This window comes from Salvia splendens, chromosome 14 (genome assembly GCF_004379255.2).
Source record: "Salvia splendens isolate huo1 chromosome 14, SspV2, whole genome shotgun sequence".
Classification (NCBI taxonomy): domain Eukaryota; kingdom Viridiplantae; phylum Streptophyta; class Magnoliopsida; order Lamiales; family Lamiaceae; genus Salvia; species Salvia splendens.
In genome coordinates this window covers 26,490,155-26,508,543 of record NC_056045.1, presented here as the reverse complement: position 1 = coordinate 26,508,543, position 18,389 = coordinate 26,490,155, and the positions used below count along the sequence as shown (strand labels likewise).

The following is an 18,389-nucleotide window of genomic DNA, read 5'->3' as shown; positions in this document are numbered from 1 at the left end:
TTAACAATTTTACTTAACTAAAAAATGTCCAATTAAGTAAGAATAATTGAACCATAAGTATAAACCACCAAACATAGTGAGATTATGTGATTGAGAAAAGTTGAAAAGTGACAAAACACATCTCAATCTGGACCCCATAGAAATCCCTAATTATTCCACTCATCCAATCACAATAATTCTATAAAGATCAACACTTAGTCCCATCCAATCACAGTGCAGATCCGAATTGTCAATGGGCCCGCCCTAATTCCACCTCATTCTCCATACTAAAACCCCAATCACTCCATAAATCCAATTCCAATTTGTAGCCCTAATTCACCCAAATTTCCCCCCAAAAAGGAAAAAAAATGAACCTCAATAGAAGCAAGGCCTCGAATGTGCTCGGCGCCAAGACGGCGAGGGCGTGCGACAGCTGCTTGCTGAAGCGAGCGCGGTGGTTCTGCGCCGCCGACGACGCCTTCCTCTGCCAGTCTTGCGACGGCGCGGTGCACTCCGCCAACCAGCTTGCCAGCCGCCACGAGCGCGTTCACCTCGAGACGTCCTCGTGCGCCGCGCCATCCTGGCACCAAGGCTTCACAAAAAAAGCCAGGACGCCGCGACATGGGAAGTCCCGTGCCGCGGAGCCGCCTGTCATCCACCAGCTGCCGGTGGTTCCGGAGATGAGCTCCGATGATCCGTTCCCGGAGGAGACGGAGGATCAGCTCTTCTGTAGGGTTCCGGTGTTCGACGAGGAGATACTGGTGAAGGGGGAGGAATTAGGGTTTTTCGACGACGATCACGAGTTGAATTTGGAGGAGCTGCTCAGCACGTGCGACGACGAGTTCGCGGCGGATGTGGAGAGCTTGCTGGGGAACGGAAACACCGTTGATGAGAAAAGCGTTAAAATGGAAGACCGCGGTTTCGAACCGGAGGTGAATTGGGAGTTGGATTTCACGGGCGGAGAGGAGGAGATGAGGGAAGTTAGAGCCATGGAAAATGAATCAAGGAAGCTGTTGAAGCTAGATTACGAAGCAATCATCGCTGCTTGGGCTAGTCAGGGCTCGCCGTGGACAGATGGAATCAGACCTCACTTCAACCTAGACATAATCATGGTACTTTTAAAAATTGTTGAATCATTTACTTTTCTAATAGATAAATATTATTTTTTTTACTTTATTCTCTCTTCATTTATATTTTATTTTATTTATGGGCAGAGTGATGAATGGGGAGGGGGGAAGGGGGGGAGAATATGGAGTGACGCGGGGAGGGAGGCGAGGGTGTCGAGGTACAGAGAGAAGAGGAGGACGAGGTTGTTCTCGAAGAAGATAAGGTACGAGGTTAGGAAGCTCAACGCAGAGAAGAGACCAAGAATGAAAGGTCGATTTGTGAAGAGGACTAGTTTTTTACCAGCTAATTCTATCCTTAATTACCATCTCATCACTAAATGACAATTAAATCAACCTATATATGATATATCAATCATTCAACAAGATGGCAACAAAATTGCACCTGCAATTTGCTTGCAATCATCTTCGTGGTGGTGGTGGTTTATACAAATAAACTACCTTGATTAGCCTCTTTTTTTGGAAGTTAATCACTATAATTTAGTATATAAATATCCTCCATTTTCTCTATTAAGTTTATTTGAATCGTTTAGTTTTTACTTTTTTAGCATATTTACAATGTATATAGGTTATGTTTTGTAAGTTGTAATATCTTATTTAATTAGATGGGCTTTTTAAATGTAATAAATGTATCTGTTTTTTCTTGAGGGATAAAATGGTAATGTTCTTTCATTAAGAATCGCAAAATTTAATGGAATAAAAACACTACTCCGATTAATTCCATCTATAGCTCATGAGTTTACTATTCCCACGGATACAATGTGATTTTATATGATTATGTGCAATAATGATGCTACTCGCACTTTTCATTTTATGTTTTAAATTTAGAATTGAGTCATTAGTGTAATTAAACTAGAATTTTAAGTGTAATAAAAGAACATTTAACAAAGGAACACATTATCTTAATAAATTACCCTAATACTTACTTAAAATAGAAATAATACAAATAGTTTGTGACGAGTCGAAACAGAAAAATGCGAATAGCATGGGACGGAAGTAGTATTTTTTTTAAAATATTAAAAATATCAAAATAAATATATACTTAATATTTTATTAAATAAATTATTTATTTATGGACATTTTTGAATAGTAGTTAAATTGAATCAGTTTGTTACATAAAAAACAAAAAAAAAAGAAATTAAAATTTTTATTTGACATTATTTAATAAGTATATTAAAAATAAAATATACTCCTATATAATATTTCAAATAATTTGTATTAAAAAAATTAAATTATTAACAATGTTCACATAATCACGATATAACAGAAAATTATAACTCGCTAAAATTTAAGAGGAAAAATCTCGAAATTGTTTCTTTATAATTTTCAAGCAAAAAATTTTGATACTATTTTTTATATATATAAATTTATTCCAAAGTTTGATATCTATTTTTAGTAGTATTAAATTTATAGTTTAGACAAGTAAAACAAAAATTTTATAGTATTTCATTAATAATATGAGTCGAGGCTTTTTATTTACAAAAATATGATGTGCGGAAAACATCACTCATAGACAAATATATTTTATAATATGAGTCGAGGCTTTTTATTTACAAAAATATAATGTGCGAAAAACATCACTCATAAGACAAATATATTTTATTCCATTTTGATATCATTCCATGAACATATCAAGTATATAAAATGATATTGAATCCTATAACCATTCCATTTTTATGTAATCCCATTCACTCACACCAATCAACTCCCAATATCTTATTCCCTGGCTTAAAAAAATTGATGCACTATTGATATTTAAATATAAACCAATATTTACATAAAGATCCTAATATATCTGAGGGAAACTAGCTCAGGTACCACATCAATATGGAGTGACATTTGAGCTGACCATAATTTCTCAAATAAAATCACATTACTTGTACCAATCTCCAATGCTACACTTAAATTCAAAATGATACTAGGCAATTAGCTCCAATGATATTCCAAAATTAATCTCATTTTGAATTTTGAGTAAAAATATACTCCTCCCACTCTAAGTAGAACATTTCTAATTCGACATGAAATATTATGTAGCATTGTTTTGTAAGTAAAGTAAAGAGAGAGAGAGAGTGATGTTTCTATATTTAAAAATGTGTCATTTAGATTGGGACATCCCAAAAATGAAAATATACCACTTAGAGTGGGACTAAGAGAGTATCTATCTTTAGGTTTACACAAAAACACATTCTCAAATTTTAAGTAAAAAGGTAATATAGAAAATATTCTTTTATGTTTGAGTTAGTGTAAACCTAAAAATAGGTATTTTTTACTCAAAAATAAAAAATGAGATTGATTTTGAAATACCATTGGAGCTAATTGTTTATATTCCATTTTAGGTTTTAGTGTACCACTGAAAATGGTCTAAAACACTATTGATGTCATATTTCCCCTAAAATGGGCATGAGTTTAGTATAAATGGTTGAAACTGCTTTAACGTCTCATTTGTTTGTTACTCTATATACAAACTTGGTTCATTTGTTTGTTACTCTATATACAAACATGGTTCCCAAATCATTAAAAAATTAATACGTGGGTGGAAAATAATTGTTTGGACCACCATGTTGATTGTTACACTCGAAAAGCAATATAGTAATTGACAAAAGAGTCACAATAGTAGTGATATAGAGCCCAACGTTTGAGGCAAATGGTCATCTAGCAGTGCTAATGCATAAAACAAATGTAAGAAGAATGTGATTTGATTAAGATGTAGGAGTATACAATATTTACATATCTAGTGAGACTTAGCCTTATTCATATCTAGATTCAATAACATATTTTTTCAGTTTAGTAGCTATCTAGAATAATGGAACACAGAAAGTAACATCTACAGTAGAATAGTTAGTAAATAATGCAATGAATTAAAAATGGTTTCTCAGCAGCAAAATTACAATGCTGTCAACACACACACACGCATCAAAACACAGTATTTTGGATAAATATGGTTGTCGAGAAAGGGAAAACAACAATAAATTAAGGGATATGCATAAAGAAAGTAACATCCAAATTGAGGATGAGAGGGAGCCTAAAGTCTACAAGAGTTTAGTTATAGAAAGATTCCTCCTTCAAAACCCAAACTTAATTATCGAATAATCCACCTGTCGACATCGACAAACATTTAACCAAGGTCTCTGTATTAAAAGGCAAGCCCTCTCCCATCCCCAAAACATGCATTCTCTTCCAAAAATACACATCCCAACATAAATAAGACACAGATACTGAGATACATATCCCAAAGGGACACTGTCAGGACCTATTGATCATCTCCAATTGAATATTTATTATTCACACAGGAGATCTTTCAGTTTCAGGACCTTACTTGTTTGTGGTCGCGTTACAAGTCTGAAGAGCTTCCTTCAGTCCAAGAACGACGGCTGAGAATCGAATCGAGCTGCCATATCATGCATTTGGCTAAACTTAGAAGTGTTCTGAGTTTAACCAGTGCATGAGGTGGGAGCGACTCCTTCAGTTTCCTTGGCCCACTGATTGGACTGAAGGGAGCTCCCAGAAGCTACAGCTTCTACAAACAAACAAGAACAAACACTGGGCTCGAGCACACATATACACCTGCAAACTTGAATAAGTATTATTCAGATTGCTCACTTTGTTTTAACCTGACTTTCTTTTTCTGTATTTTCATGTATTCCAGGGAACTCCAGTGATCGATTAAATGCTGAAGAGGGGATGATATAGCAGAGCACCGGATGAAGGTCAGAAGGAAAACATGGAGCTATATACTCCCATAGTCCCTCAAAAATATGAACTATTTCCTTTTTTAGTTCGCCCCTTAAAATTATGAACTTTCTAAATTAGTCCAACTATACACTACTAATAATGTGGACCCCACTATCCACTACCTTTTCTCTTCCTCTCTCTTACTTTACCAAATGTGCATTATAACACATGCCACACAAAAGTTCATATTTTTAAGGGACGGAGGGAGTATTAATTAATTTAATTACACACAAATAGTTGTGAATATGTTGGGATCATGTACTCGACTATCTGCTATTCTGTTAATGAAATTATTGTTGGGGATTTTGTACAAAATAGGTTCCTATGCCTGGCACAAACCCAGCAAGTAGAGTCACAAATGTTTCATATCTACAATCCACAGAGCTTAATATTAGAACAACTATAGTTAATAAATGATATCCAACCAGTATAAATTAGCCCATTAATTAAGCAAATATCATTCTTTATGACAATAAATTTTGACATGTCCTAGTCTGCAGAACTAGCTAAATGTATTAAAAGCAGTAAACTCTGTAAAGCTGAAGCTGAAAGATTATTTGTGTCTCAAGTCTTGAAACACAATCACATGTAGTAAATGAAAGTATGAAACACAATCACCATCTATTAAGACAATAGAGTAACCAAAACCAAAGAAAATAACTTATGACATTATTTTGCTATTGATCGTTGGTAAAATCTCTCATCACTTCCACGATACAGAAAGTTGTACGAGAAAAGAAGTTAGCCACCTGGCCTCAATGTTACGATTTAACAAAAGACATACAATTGACTGTAAAAGTCTAGCTGGAGAAAAAGGTCAATAGCCCAATGAACACACCTGATCGACATGCAAACATATCTCACATATACCATCTTGCTGGAAAAACATGATTACCTGCAGGGACGAAAATCAGAATAAGTGAACCAAATAACTTCATACTGATAAAGTAGATTACATTAAATAATCAGGATCGGTTCCATCTACATGTAGCTCTTTCTTGGTGACATCCTGTTTGTTCATGCTACTCCACATGTAATCCTTCAGCATCGGTGAGTGGATACATTATTTGTTTAGTCTTCTATTTCTTCTACAAAACCTTACAAATTTTAAAATTATTTAAAACAAAAACATTCTAATGGTCAAATAGAGCTTCTCTTCCAAATACACTAGGGTTTTATCTAATTTTGCTCACACCCACACTTTTCAAAAAACCTTACAAATTTTAAAATTATTTAAAACAAAAACATTCTAATGGTCAAATAGAGCTTCTCTTCCAAATACACTAGGGTTTTATCTAATTTTGCTCACACCCACACTTTTCAAAACCAAACGCTGCTTAGCGTTTATTAGCAGCCACAAGTTATTCAAAACATCAGCTGGAAAAAATCCGGCAAACTAATCTTTTAGGCAAAACATTTAAGGTTTGCTTCCTCCTGTTGTTCCTTTCTTAAAACTCAAATAATTTTATATATACAGTTCAGAACCTCAAACCAAAGACTGAAACAACAATTTCAAAGAGAAAACAAAACATTAATTATTTAACTAGAAGTGAATCTCAAGCTAATGTTAAGGGTTGGTCTCGACCATTCAATGCACCACCATGAAGATTAAACTAAGTCATCTTCAGGAGCAGTTCTGTGAAGTATCTACGTTTAAAATGTAGTACTATTTTTTATTAGTTGCATAGCATATAAATTTTTCAATGGCATAACAAGCAAGAACCCTAATCTCAGTCCAGAGCTTAATCCAGCTAGTTTCAAAGAACTAAAATTTAATCTCAATCACGCAAACTAAAGGGGATGATGAAGTACTAGCAATTAGCATAAAATCTCACATTATTCAAATCGGAGACTCTCGAGTCCACCCACCGTCAATTCAATCGGCAGTCGCCTCCACCTTCGGACCTAAGGCAACCAAAAATTCAAACAAAAATAAACTCACCAAACACACCAGCAAAAACGAAATCACATCACAAACTAAGCGGAAAAACCAGCAAACCGTGGAAGACGTGGGGGCGGTGGTCCTTGCCCCAGCCGATGCCGCGGGTGGATTCGAGATACTGGTGGACGAGGTGGCGGCATTTCTGGAGATGATTGATGCCTTCAACTCGGTAGCACCATTTGACCTTCTCTCTCAAGATCTTAGCCTTCTCGATGTCGATCCACTTCTCCCTGACGAGATACTCCCTCATCTCCAGCATCGCCACCGGGTCCTTGTAGGGGTTCTCCGGGTCGAAGTCGTCCGGCGGCCCATCGTGCACCAGCGTCGCCCCCTTCTTCCGCCCCATTTTTTCTGACCTAGGGTTGATTAATTGGGGTCGATTTCTATGGAGGTGAAGACTGAAAATTGAATCAACTGTTTGGAATTAGATACAGTGAGAGCACAACACAAATAATGGGCTTTCCGATGTGAACAAATCCAAAGCCCATTTTCTATAATGGGTGATAACGAAATGGGCCTTTCGACTGAAACCCATTTTTAATAAGATTATAGTTGCAAGAATATAATACCACCAAAATGTCGAGAATTCAAATAATGGTATTTGTGGCTCAAACAGTGCGGGCCCAAATTATTTCTCGGGCTGACTTCAAAATCAACCAGAAACATGAACAAAGGTTTAAGCCCAAAAATACACCATTTTCTGCCCATATATAGCAACTTGAACAGGCCTCTCTGATAGCAAATTTGATTAGTGTAGAACATTATATACATAAGAGAAGAGTACAATTTGACATTTCAATTACAATTTGGACACACATCAGTATAATTTGGTGGCATGATAATCAATTTGTGATTTATGCAAATTAATTAGAAACTAATACTCACAACTACCTTATCCCTATAGTGAAATTTTGGGTGGCGGTGGTCTACTCCAATGTAGTATATTCGGATAAGAGCATTGATAAAGTGAGTCAAACTTCATTTTATTGATTAAAAAGGAAGCACATTCTATCTGATTTCTTGCCAACTAATTTATGAAAACACATTCTATTCACATTGTTTACTCTACACTACAAAAAAACGACGTTATTGAGCAAACGAAAACGATGTATCGGAAAGATTTTAGGGCGAATAGTTCCCTCCAACATTAGCAAGGGGCATTTCGAGCACAATACGTGTGTGCCCAGAAGTAAAAGGAATTTTGCAAGCAGGACATGCTCGGAACTATACAATTGGTCGTCCTTCTAATCCTAACTATTCTTTTGTTCACAAACATGCTATCTCAAACAATTGTTGCATTTGCATACAATTATTGAGCCATTAACTTTCATTACTAAGAGTATTATCCAAATGCAACTACTAACTTAGTTACTTACCAATATTGTTGTTACTACTACCTACTACTGCCACTACTTACTTTTACTATTATTATTACTATTAGTACTATAAATTAAATTTGTATTTCTACCTCAGAAAAAATAAAATTAATTTAGTGCTATGTAAGTTGAAGTGTCACCCCCACGATATCCGACGGTCGATATCCATCCAAATCTTCCCAAGATGGAATAGAGACCTCATATTCAAATCTGAAGAGCACAGCCAGGAAGAAGGCCTATAAAAGGTGGGGAGAAAACTCTGTGAGAAGCAAGAAAAAAACTCTTCTAGAGAGAAATGGCATCCTCAATGATCTCCACTGCCGTTGTGGCCGTCTGCTCCGCCCCTGAGCATGGTGGCTCCTTTCACCGGACTCAAGTCCGTTTCCGCCTCCCCACCGCCCGCAAGACCGCTGACATCACCACCATTTCCAACAACGGCGGCAGAGTCTCATGCATGAAGGTTCCATTTCATCTCCGAAATGTCTGCTTTTATAGGACAAAGAAAGTATAATTAATTATTATATGTATAAATGTGTGTAAATAATATAGGTGTGGCCCACTGAGGGAGGGACTGAAGAAGTTCGAGACATTGTCGTACTTGCCACCACTAACAAGGGAGCAACTCTTGAAGCAAGTCGATTTCCTTATCCGCACTGGTCTCATTCCTTGCCTCGAATTCGAGTTGGAGGAAAAGGTACTTTTAATTTAATTCATTTTTTTATATTAGTAAAAATTTCTAGTTCCATCATGACTGTATTATAAAAGACAATATTGTAGAATGTTGGAATCTTGATTTAAGATGTCCGGTCAACAAAGTTTGACAAATAATAAATGTGACGAGACATTTAATTTTGGAGAATTAAATGATATAGCGTCGATCTACGTTCCGCGTAGATGACCGTAGTATATTCACTTTCTTAAATTCGATTCCCGGTGAGTAAGAAATAGTGGATTAAAGTTGGTCACATTGTAGCTTTTGATAAAGCTAGGAGTTGAAAGTGTAGGGAGCAATTAACTAGTGCTAATTATCTCACATAGGAGACGAGACACCTCTTTAAATGAGTATTTATTAAGTGACTTATTACACTTAGTAATTATCGTGGACTAAGATGGGTGAAAGAGCCCACACGCGCGCCGAGCCGAGCCCGCACCCGTGCCCTTGGACTTGGACTTGGATTTGGTAATTATCGTGGACTAAGATGGGTGAAAGAGCTCACACGCGCGCCGAGCCGAGCCCGCACTCGTGCCCTTGGACTTGGACTTGGATTTGGACTTGGACTTGGACTTGGACCTTGATCCAGACTTAATGTTTTGGACCACCTAAGTTTTGGGCAGCAGCCTGATCAAACCGAGAGCACTGTCGGGGCGTATCTCGTCTTGCGGAAAGAGGCCTCCTTGACTCGGCTAAGTTTATTTCCAGTTTATAGTTTCGATATCTTTGTAATTTTCAGTTTTAATTCTTCCTTCTTGAGTTGTATTACGCCCGGTATTGTCTATCTCTTGTAGTAACCATTTCCCCAACATAGAATGGGTTCCCCCACCGTGAGAACAACAGGTCCCCAGGATATTATGACGGAAGGTACTGGACAATGTGGAAGCTGCCCATGTTCAGGTGCACTGACCCAGTCCAGGTCCTCAAGGAGCTCGACGAGGCCGCCACCCTCGACCCCAAGGCATTCATCAGAATCATCGGATTCGACAACAAACGTCAGGTGCAGATCGTCAGTTTCATCGCCCACAGGCCCCGGGCTACTGAGCATTCTATGGTCCATTTCGAAGACATGGATTTTATTTCATGAGGACGACTTGGAATGGTTGTTTGTATATTTTCATTTATTTTTTGTATCCAATTTGTGAATTTCCTTATTTCGTTTCTGTTCCGGATTTCCTATGGAATAGGATTTGATTGTATGAGGATAAATTTGCATCAACAATCATTGTGTTACTCAATATATTTATGTTTTCTTTTCCTTTGTTTAAATCCATATATGTTAAATGTATAGTCTATCCATATTTAGTGAAAGAACATAATAAGAGCATCTCCAATAGGTTAGGACGTCAAATAGCCCTCAAATAGCCTTCACACTGCCACATCATCAGCACTACAATTCTCCTGCCACATCAGCTTGCCACATCAACTGGACATCAAATAGCTCTCACATAGCCTTCACACTACCTATCCACATCACTAATAACAATTATATAATTTAATTTACACTCGTATCAACATACGGAATTTAATTTACGAGACAAATACGGAAAATTCGAATAATAATATTAAAATTTAAAAAGTACATTAATTTTTTTAAAAAAAGTACAATAATTAAAAAAATTACATTTAAAAAATTACATAAATTTGCATAAAAACTAACGCCTTGCAATCCTCCGCGCCCACAACTCTTCAACTAAATCCTTTTGCAGTCGAATATGAGCCTCCGTCTGACGCATGTCGGCATGTGCTTGGAGGAGGGCTTCTTCATCGTGCGGTACCCCACCTCGTACGTTGGCGGTGGTGACGCCGTGGCTTGGACCTGCTTCATTATCGTCGGTGGCCCAATCAGTCAGTTGTACACCTTCATCTTCGACGATCATGTTGTGCATGATAATACAGGCGTACATTATATCAGCAATGCAGTCGACATGCCACAAACGCGTTGGTCCCTTAACTGCAGCCCATCGAGCTTGAAGCACACCAAATGCGCGCTCCACGTCCTTTCGCGCCGACTCCTGCCGCGTCGCAAAGTAGGCCTTCTTCGGATCTGATGCGCACCGGATCGTCTTCACAAAGACGGGCCACCTAGGGTATATCCCATCCGCCAAGTAGTAGCCCATATCATGCTGGTTGCCGTTGGCGACAAAACTGATGGCCGGACCGACGCCCTGGCACTGCTCGTTGAAAAGGGGCGACGAGTTGAGGACGTTTAGGTCGTTGTTCGAACCGGCTATCCCAAAATACGCATGCCAAATCCACAACCGGTAATCAGCCACGGCCTCGAGGATCATCGTGGGATTTTTTCCCTTGTAGCCGGTCGTGTAAAACCCCTTCCAGGCAGCGGGACAGTTCTTCCATTCCCAATACATACAATCTATGCTGCCTAGCATTCCCGGGAACCCGTGCATCCGCAGCAGATTCCGGCAATCTTCGGGGGTAGGCTTTCGGAGATACTGATCACCGAATACTTCGATCACGCCCTGGCAGAAAATACTTCATACATTCGATGGCAGTCGTCTCACCGATGTGGAGGTATTCGTCTCACATGTCTGCCGCGGTGCCGTAGGCCAACTGCCTGATTGCCGCAGTGCACTTTTGAATAGGGGTGTGGCCGGGTCTGCCAGCCGCATCGTGCCTGAAGCGGAAATACAGATATCGCTGCTCCAATGCGTTAACAATACGCATAAATAAGTCCTGCCTCATCCTAAAACGACGCCTGAAATGGTTGGCGTCAAAACGCGGCTCCTCTGCGAAGTAATCTGTGAACAGGCGCTGATGTGCAGCTTCATGATCACGATGCACCACTTGTCGACGGTGGACAACTGGTCGTGGGCGAGGTGCCGCCGGCTGCATATAACTCTGCATCCATCGATCAACCTCACGGCTCGTATAGGCATCTAGCTCTTCGTTCATCATACGCTCGTACTCATCCGCATCCCCACCACTACCACCAGCATTACTCATTTCTTAAATTGATCTTGAACAGAAAGTAAGGTAGAGAGAATACTCGTTAAAACAAGTGGTGCGAATGAAAATGAGGTTCAACGCGCGTATATATAGTGTTTTCGAAAAAAAAAAATTAAATCCTACGCCGGTTTGGCGCCAATCCGGGACGCACAATGGCGCCCGTGAGGATCGGCGTCGGAACCGGCGTCAGCGCGGGAATCGGCATGGCGACGCCGATTTCGCCGACACCGGTTCCAATGGTTCGGCATCAAACCGGCGTCGGCGAAAAATCGGCGTCACGGTGGTGACGCCGGTTATTGGAGATGCTCTAACATACTCCTATACCTTATCCCAGCATTAAATTAGTGGTGGTACTCTCTTTTAATTCCTTGGATAAGAAATTGATAAAAAAATAATATATACTGAGATTATAGTGGATCATTTTCTTTGGGTGGTGAAGGAACATAACACAATAAGATTCTAGAAATTAAAGTTGGGAGTATCTTCTACCTATTTAGTTTTGTTACTATATCATTTGTTTTTTCGTTAATCATAAGAATATATAGATGGTTGGGTTATTATTTGTGTTTCTTCAATATCATATTTTCAATGGAATATAAATCAAGTGAAATTAGTTACAATTATATTAATGATAAAAAAAATTTACTGGGGTATCCTAGAATTTCAATCCATCAAATTATGCAGTGGCTTTGTTTTAGTATTAATTTATCTAGACTAATATTCCTCAAAAGTGAACTTTCTCTTATAAATATATGATGATGATGATATTTCAAAATGAAAATATTTTTTTAATAAATATAGACTTGATTTGGTCAGATAGAGACAAATTCTGCCTCTGTTTGTAGTGGTAACAAATGAGATTTTGGAAGATTTGAGAACAGAGTAACAACTTGTTGTCTTTAATAATCATAGAAGAATTGAGAGCACATTTCTATGGATAAAAACAAAGCAACATAACTTATTGTCTTTATAATCATTCTCAAACATACAACTGTTAATCACGAGGGCCAAAATGACCCAAGTGATAATAATATTTTTTTAAGGCAACTACTCATTATGAAATTATTAGAAGATCAACTTTCACTATTTCACTCCTATCCAGTGGCGTATCCAAGATTTATGATTTGGGGTACGAATTTCATAATAAATAATTATGACATAAATAAAATAACATTAAATATATAAATAATTTAAAATACCAATAATTTTTATTTGAGGTACGAATTGTAATAATAAAAATAATAGAAATATAAAAAAAATAAAGCAATTAAAAAAAGTAAAAATATTTTTATTTGAATAATGAGTTTTACTACAAATTATATTACATAAATGATAAAAGAAATAGGGTATAATATTACAGATCAAAACAATTAAAAAAATAGTTGCATACTATGAAAAATAAAAATAATTAAAACATACTTACTATATTATCTAATATCTAGAAAAGAAAATAGGAGTGCAAATAATTACATAACAAAAAAAATGTGAGAGCAAAAATAATAAATAGCAACGCAATTAATTAGTGGTATAACTTTAGGGAAGTACAAACATAACTAAAAAACACATAACAAAAGGAAAATTAAGAATGAGAAGAATTAAGTTTGCTGCTTTGAGGAATCGAACATGAGGCATTAGAGCATCCGCAACGCGTGCCGTTGCGGTGCCTTATTTCGTTCCGGAGGAACGGAACCGCGGCGGCACGCGTTGCAGCCGCCCGTGTCGTCGCCATTCCGTGCCGGTGCCGTGCCGGGTGCCGTTCCCGCGAGACGCGGCACGACACGTTCCGCCACGCGCCGAGGCGACGTGGCGGCCTCCCATTCGACGCGTGACGCCCACTCGCTGCCCCGCGAGTGGGCGTCGTCACGGTGACGCAATAATTCGATTTTTTTTAAAAAAATCGAATTTAATAAAAAAAATATTTTTATTTATAAAAATTGTTTTTTATATTTAAAAACAATTTTTACAAATAAATGAATACTAGAAATTCGTATTAGCCCATATATATTTGATGGGCTTGCGAATTTATGAAACTCATTCTTGGTTGTCTCTCTTTTATAGAGACATCCTTGAATGTTTTTTGTTCCACTTTCGATGTGGGACAAACTCATCTTGGTTGTCTCTATTTTATAGAGACATCCTTGAATATTTTATGTTCCACTTTCGATGTGGGACAAACTCATTCTTGATTATCTCTATTTTATAGAGACATCCATGAATGTTTTATGTTCCACTTTTGATGTGGGAAAAACTCATTCTTGATTGTCTCTCTTTTATAGAGACATCCTTGAATGTTTCATGTTCCACTTTCGATGTGGGACAAACTCATCCTTGGTTATCTCTATTTTATAGAGACATCCTTGAATGTTTTTTGTTTCACTTTCGATGTGGGACAAACTCATCTTGGTTGTCTCTATTTTATAGAGACATCCTTGAATATTTTATGTTCCACTTTCGATGTGGGACAAACTCATTCTTGATTATCTCTATTTTATAGAGACATCCTTGAATGTTTTATGTTCCACTTTCGATGTGGGAAAAACTCTTTCTTGGTTGTCTCTCTTTTATAGAGACATCCTTGAATGTTTCATGTTCCACTTTCGATATGGGACAAACTCATTCTTGGTTATCTCTATTTTATAAAGACAACCTTGAATGTTTTATGTTCCACTTTCGATGTGGGACAAACTCATTCTTGGTTGTCTCTATTTTATAGAGACATCCTTGAATGTTTTATGTTCCACTTTCGATGTGGGACAAACTTATTCTTGGTTGTCTCTATAAAATTGTATTTTAAATTATGTCAATTTTTATTTTTTTAGGATTTTAATTATGTCTTTTTCTATTTTTTTGAATTTTAAGTTGTAATGTTATTTTAATTTTATTAAAGTGTGTTTGTTTTAATTGAATTGAGTTGGAAATAAAAATAAAAAATGAAATTGAATGAATAGTAATTTAAGGAACGGTTAAGGAACGGAGGGTTGCAGGTTCTGTTCCTTAGTTAAGGAATGGAGTAAAAAAGTACAGTGAGGCCCGCAAATAGTAGTTTAAGGAACGGTTTAGGAACGGTATAGGAACAGCGTTGTGGATGGCCTTAGATAGTAATGACCAATGAGTTGTCACTGGACCAAACATAACTTACTTAAATTTGCACTAAAATTAGTATTAATACAATGAGTTTTGGGGGTACAGTTGTACCCCTTGTTCCCACCTAGATACGCCACTGCTCCTATCGGATGAATTAGTATAATATATAAGACTTGAAGATCATATATATGTGCTCCTAAAATATTAATTATCTACTTTTCATGTAATACCATGCCTATATTCAAAATGCATGTGCACTTCATACAAAAATATTTCGAAACTCATTATTATTCCGACAAAAGTATATTACCATAAAGTACAATCTACACGTCATACATATGACTTATCATTTCCTAAAAAACAAATAAACTAGCTAAGATCCTTGTTGCTTTAATCTGCAGAAATGCCCCCACCATTTCATTTTGCTCTGCAATCAGCATCAATTTTGCAGCCTTGCTTTTATCCCTCAATTAAATAGATAACTCCTCCCATAAAAAGGTAAAGCCACTAAAGCTAACATTGTCTCAATCCCATCTTCATTCTTTCCTTCCTCATCAAACCCTTTATCCACCCCACCACCACATGCATTCACTCCTATTATAGAATAAAGAATCTTGGTGGTGAATCATACATATGAAAAGTGATGGGGTGTATATATCTAGTGGGAGGGATATGTGTTAGGTTAAGTATATGCATGGGAAAGTGATGCATTCAGATTCAGCATCTAGTCATGAAATCTTGCTTTATTAATTAATTCAATGAGCTGGGAAGAAAAGTGGGGAGGAATCTCTCTGCAGTTTCCCATCTGAGACTCTAACTTTAGTCATCTTGTTTTCACACCAATGCAACTGGTCACCATTCAACACCCCCATCCTCAGCACCCTCGACACGATTTTGAGATCGATTTGAGCCATCAATATCGCTATCTCCTCCTCCGCCTTTAACTTCCTCTTCCTCAGGCACTTCCCCGACCTCCTCAGCTCCTGCAGCTTCGCCTTTTTCTGGCCAAATGAAATAGAAAAATGTCAAAGTTATGATATAATACCAAATGACTAAGTTGACCAGATATTGACCAAACTTCATAGGTTTTGCAACAATTTGTCCTATCATATTTTTTTACCTTTTTGTTCACTTTCTTGAGCAAGAGGAGGAGGGTTGCATCCGCGGATCCCTTTCTGTTTCGCTTGAACAAATCCGCCAGGATTTGGTAATGATTCTTCTTGTCTTGTTTGAGGAAATCCATGAATGTTCTTATCGATTCCTTCATCATCTGAAGAAACGAACCCGATGGGATTCTCGATCCCGACCCCTCTTCTTTCTTCTCGGGATCCTCAGAATCTATCAACAAAACCAACAATCATGAATGAATTTACTCATTGTTAATCAATACTAACTTCATCCATGAAAAACAATCTTATATTTTCATTTTCAATCGATTTTTCTCTTTAACAATATTTTTACTACCAAAATTATTTTTTATAGACGAGGTAGCAAAATTGTAAAAAAAAAAAAAAAAAAAAAAACTAAAATCACTATATAAGAGTAGTACCTCGATATTCAGGAACTTGCAGGAGTTTTGGCGCCAGACTCCTCATCCGGGCGTAGATGTCAGGGCGGCGTCCGTGCTCGTAGGGCTCATTCTCGACGTAGCGCTGGAGCAGCACCTGGAACTGCTGGAACTGCTGCGCCACGTAGGCGGGGCATCCGGGGTCAAACTCGCGCCGCGACGCCCGGAGCCGCTGGAAGTAGCTGTAGTTCCAGTTGAGAGCCTCCCACGTCAGGCATATCTGCGCCACGTAAGCAGATTCCAACTCGCGATACGGATTCTGTCGATATTCCGTCGATCTCTGGCTCCTTGTCCGTATCTTGTGCGCGATCCTCTCCGATATCGATCTCGGGCACGCCTGGATCGACCTCAACGACTCTGCAAACAAAAATTTAACAAAATTATAAAAGTTGCGGTTTAATTCGCTACTTTTTAAAATAATGATTTAAATGACAATTTTCTTTACCTGTTTCCGAGAGTTTTTGGGCGGAGATTCTGTCGAGGAAGAGCATTTCCTCGTCGTATTTATGGAAAACGGCGTAGGATTCCCACTTGGGGCAGCTCCGCCTCGACGAGGAGGAGAAGGGGTCTTCGGTGGCGGAGTCGCGGCAGTGGATCGAGCTCCTCCACTCGGAAGAGTCTTTCGACGTCGATCCGATGGTGAAACTGTCGCCGAACATCTCCCTCTCATCGTCTTCTCTCACTAACTTCTTCCCTATCTCGGCTGCCGCCGGCTGGAACACCAGATATTTCTCCTCTTCCCTCAAATCACTCGCCGCCACCGCCGCCGGAACTGCACGGTCATAACCTAGTTTAATTACCTTTCGTATAATTTGTCGAAAAAATCATAAAATTTAATCAAATTATGGTACATGTCACAATTTAAAAAGTCAGTAGGAAAAATTATGAAATTTGGATTTATTCACAATTAAGGCATATATAAAAAAATGGACCTTGATGAATATGATTAATGTCATTATTACTAGGCATGAAGCTTGTATCTCTGAATCCTGAAGTGGGACCGGTTTCGTTTGTTTCGGAATCGTACGATGAAGAATCCGTATCTCTTGCAATGATCTCCTCTTCCTCTTCCTCTTCCTCTTCCTCTTCCTCTTCATCATCGTCGTCATCATCGTCGGGATATGTAGAAGCTTCGGAAGCTGCTGTCGCGTACCCACTTTCGTCACTATCGCCATCGCCAACGGAAACCTCTTCATCGAAAGTTGCGTGTTGATTCACGAACGCGACCGGCTTAACAGCGTAGTAGTCATTTTCTTCTTCTTCTTCTTCAACTTCCTCGTCGGATAAGGCGGCGAATTCGTAACCGTCTTGATTCCTACAGGACAAAATAACGTATATATTCATGCATGAAATTAATTGTATCTAATTTGTTTGTATTTAGTAACTAGGAAATGCTTAAGTTGCTAATTACCTTTGGAAGAAGGGATTGCCGCCGAAGAAGATGAACAATTTAGCAAGAAAAATGGAGGTGAAGTGGAAGAAGATGAAGATGAGGAAGAAGGAGGAAGAGAGATTGTAGAAAAGGGTGACAAATGTTTGTGTTTGAATTGGGATTGAAAATGGAGATTGAATGATCAAAAGCATTTTCTTAATTGCTAAGAAATGGGCTCTCCACTTATCTTTGTATAAAGCAATTCAAAGTTAGGGTATGCAAAAATGAGACCCTTTATTTGCTTTAATTTGGTGGTGGCGACAATCTCCTTTTTTTTAAACTTACCTAAAGATCAATGCCACGTGATAAGACGGAAATGCCCTTGTTGTGTTCTTATCACTCCATTTTCAGAACTTATTCTCAGCTCTTGCTTAAGCAAAGCTAAAATCTTCTTTGGTTTTCTGAACGACAGTATGAAGTTTATTTGTTTATGTTAAAGTTTAAAAATATGGTGTAAGTTTTAAAAAAAGAAAC

General features: G+C 38.0%; 3 protein-coding genes and 1 pseudogene across 3 annotated transcripts; 2 read left to right on the top strand and 2 right to left on the bottom strand.

Moving 5' to 3' along the window:
• The first annotated feature begins 290 nt into the window (after nucleotides 1-290).
• Nucleotides 291-1,759, top strand: LOC121763653 (zinc finger protein CONSTANS-LIKE 16-like). Its single transcript, XM_042159719.1, has 2 exons — nucleotides 291-1,091; nucleotides 1,194-1,759. The coding sequence occupies exons 1-2, from the start codon at nucleotides 348-350 to the stop codon at nucleotides 1,425-1,427; spliced, it is 978 nt and encodes a 325-aa protein (XP_042015653.1). The 5' UTR covers nucleotides 291-347; the 3' UTR covers nucleotides 1,428-1,759.
• Nucleotides 1,760-5,473: 3,714 nt separating this feature from the next.
• LOC121763598 (NADH dehydrogenase [ubiquinone] 1 beta subcomplex subunit 10-B-like) lies at nucleotides 5,474-7,192 on the bottom strand. The gene is made up of 3 exons (XM_042159651.1): nucleotides 6,835-7,192; nucleotides 6,671-6,740; nucleotides 5,474-5,730 (listed from the first exon to the last, which is right to left on the bottom strand). The coding sequence occupies exons 1-2, from the start codon at nucleotides 7,121-7,123 to the stop codon at nucleotides 6,712-6,714; spliced, it is 318 nt and encodes a 105-aa protein (XP_042015585.1). The 5' UTR covers nucleotides 7,124-7,192; the 3' UTR covers nucleotides 5,474-5,730; nucleotides 6,671-6,711.
• A 1,256-nt stretch (nucleotides 7,193-8,448) lies between these two features.
• On the top strand, nucleotides 8,449-10,134 carry LOC121763599 (annotated as a pseudogene).
• A 5,044-nt stretch (nucleotides 10,135-15,178) lies between these two features.
• On the bottom strand, nucleotides 15,179-18,122 carry LOC121765750. The gene is made up of 6 exons (XM_042161964.1): nucleotides 17,895-18,122; nucleotides 17,416-17,798; nucleotides 16,929-17,255; nucleotides 16,466-16,840; nucleotides 16,037-16,254; nucleotides 15,179-15,917 (listed from the first exon to the last, which is right to left on the bottom strand). The coding sequence occupies exons 1-6, from the start codon at nucleotides 18,065-18,067 to the stop codon at nucleotides 15,672-15,674; spliced, it is 1,722 nt and encodes a 573-aa protein (XP_042017898.1). The 5' UTR covers nucleotides 18,068-18,122; the 3' UTR covers nucleotides 15,179-15,671.
• Between the last annotated feature and the right edge of the window lie 267 nt (nucleotides 18,123-18,389).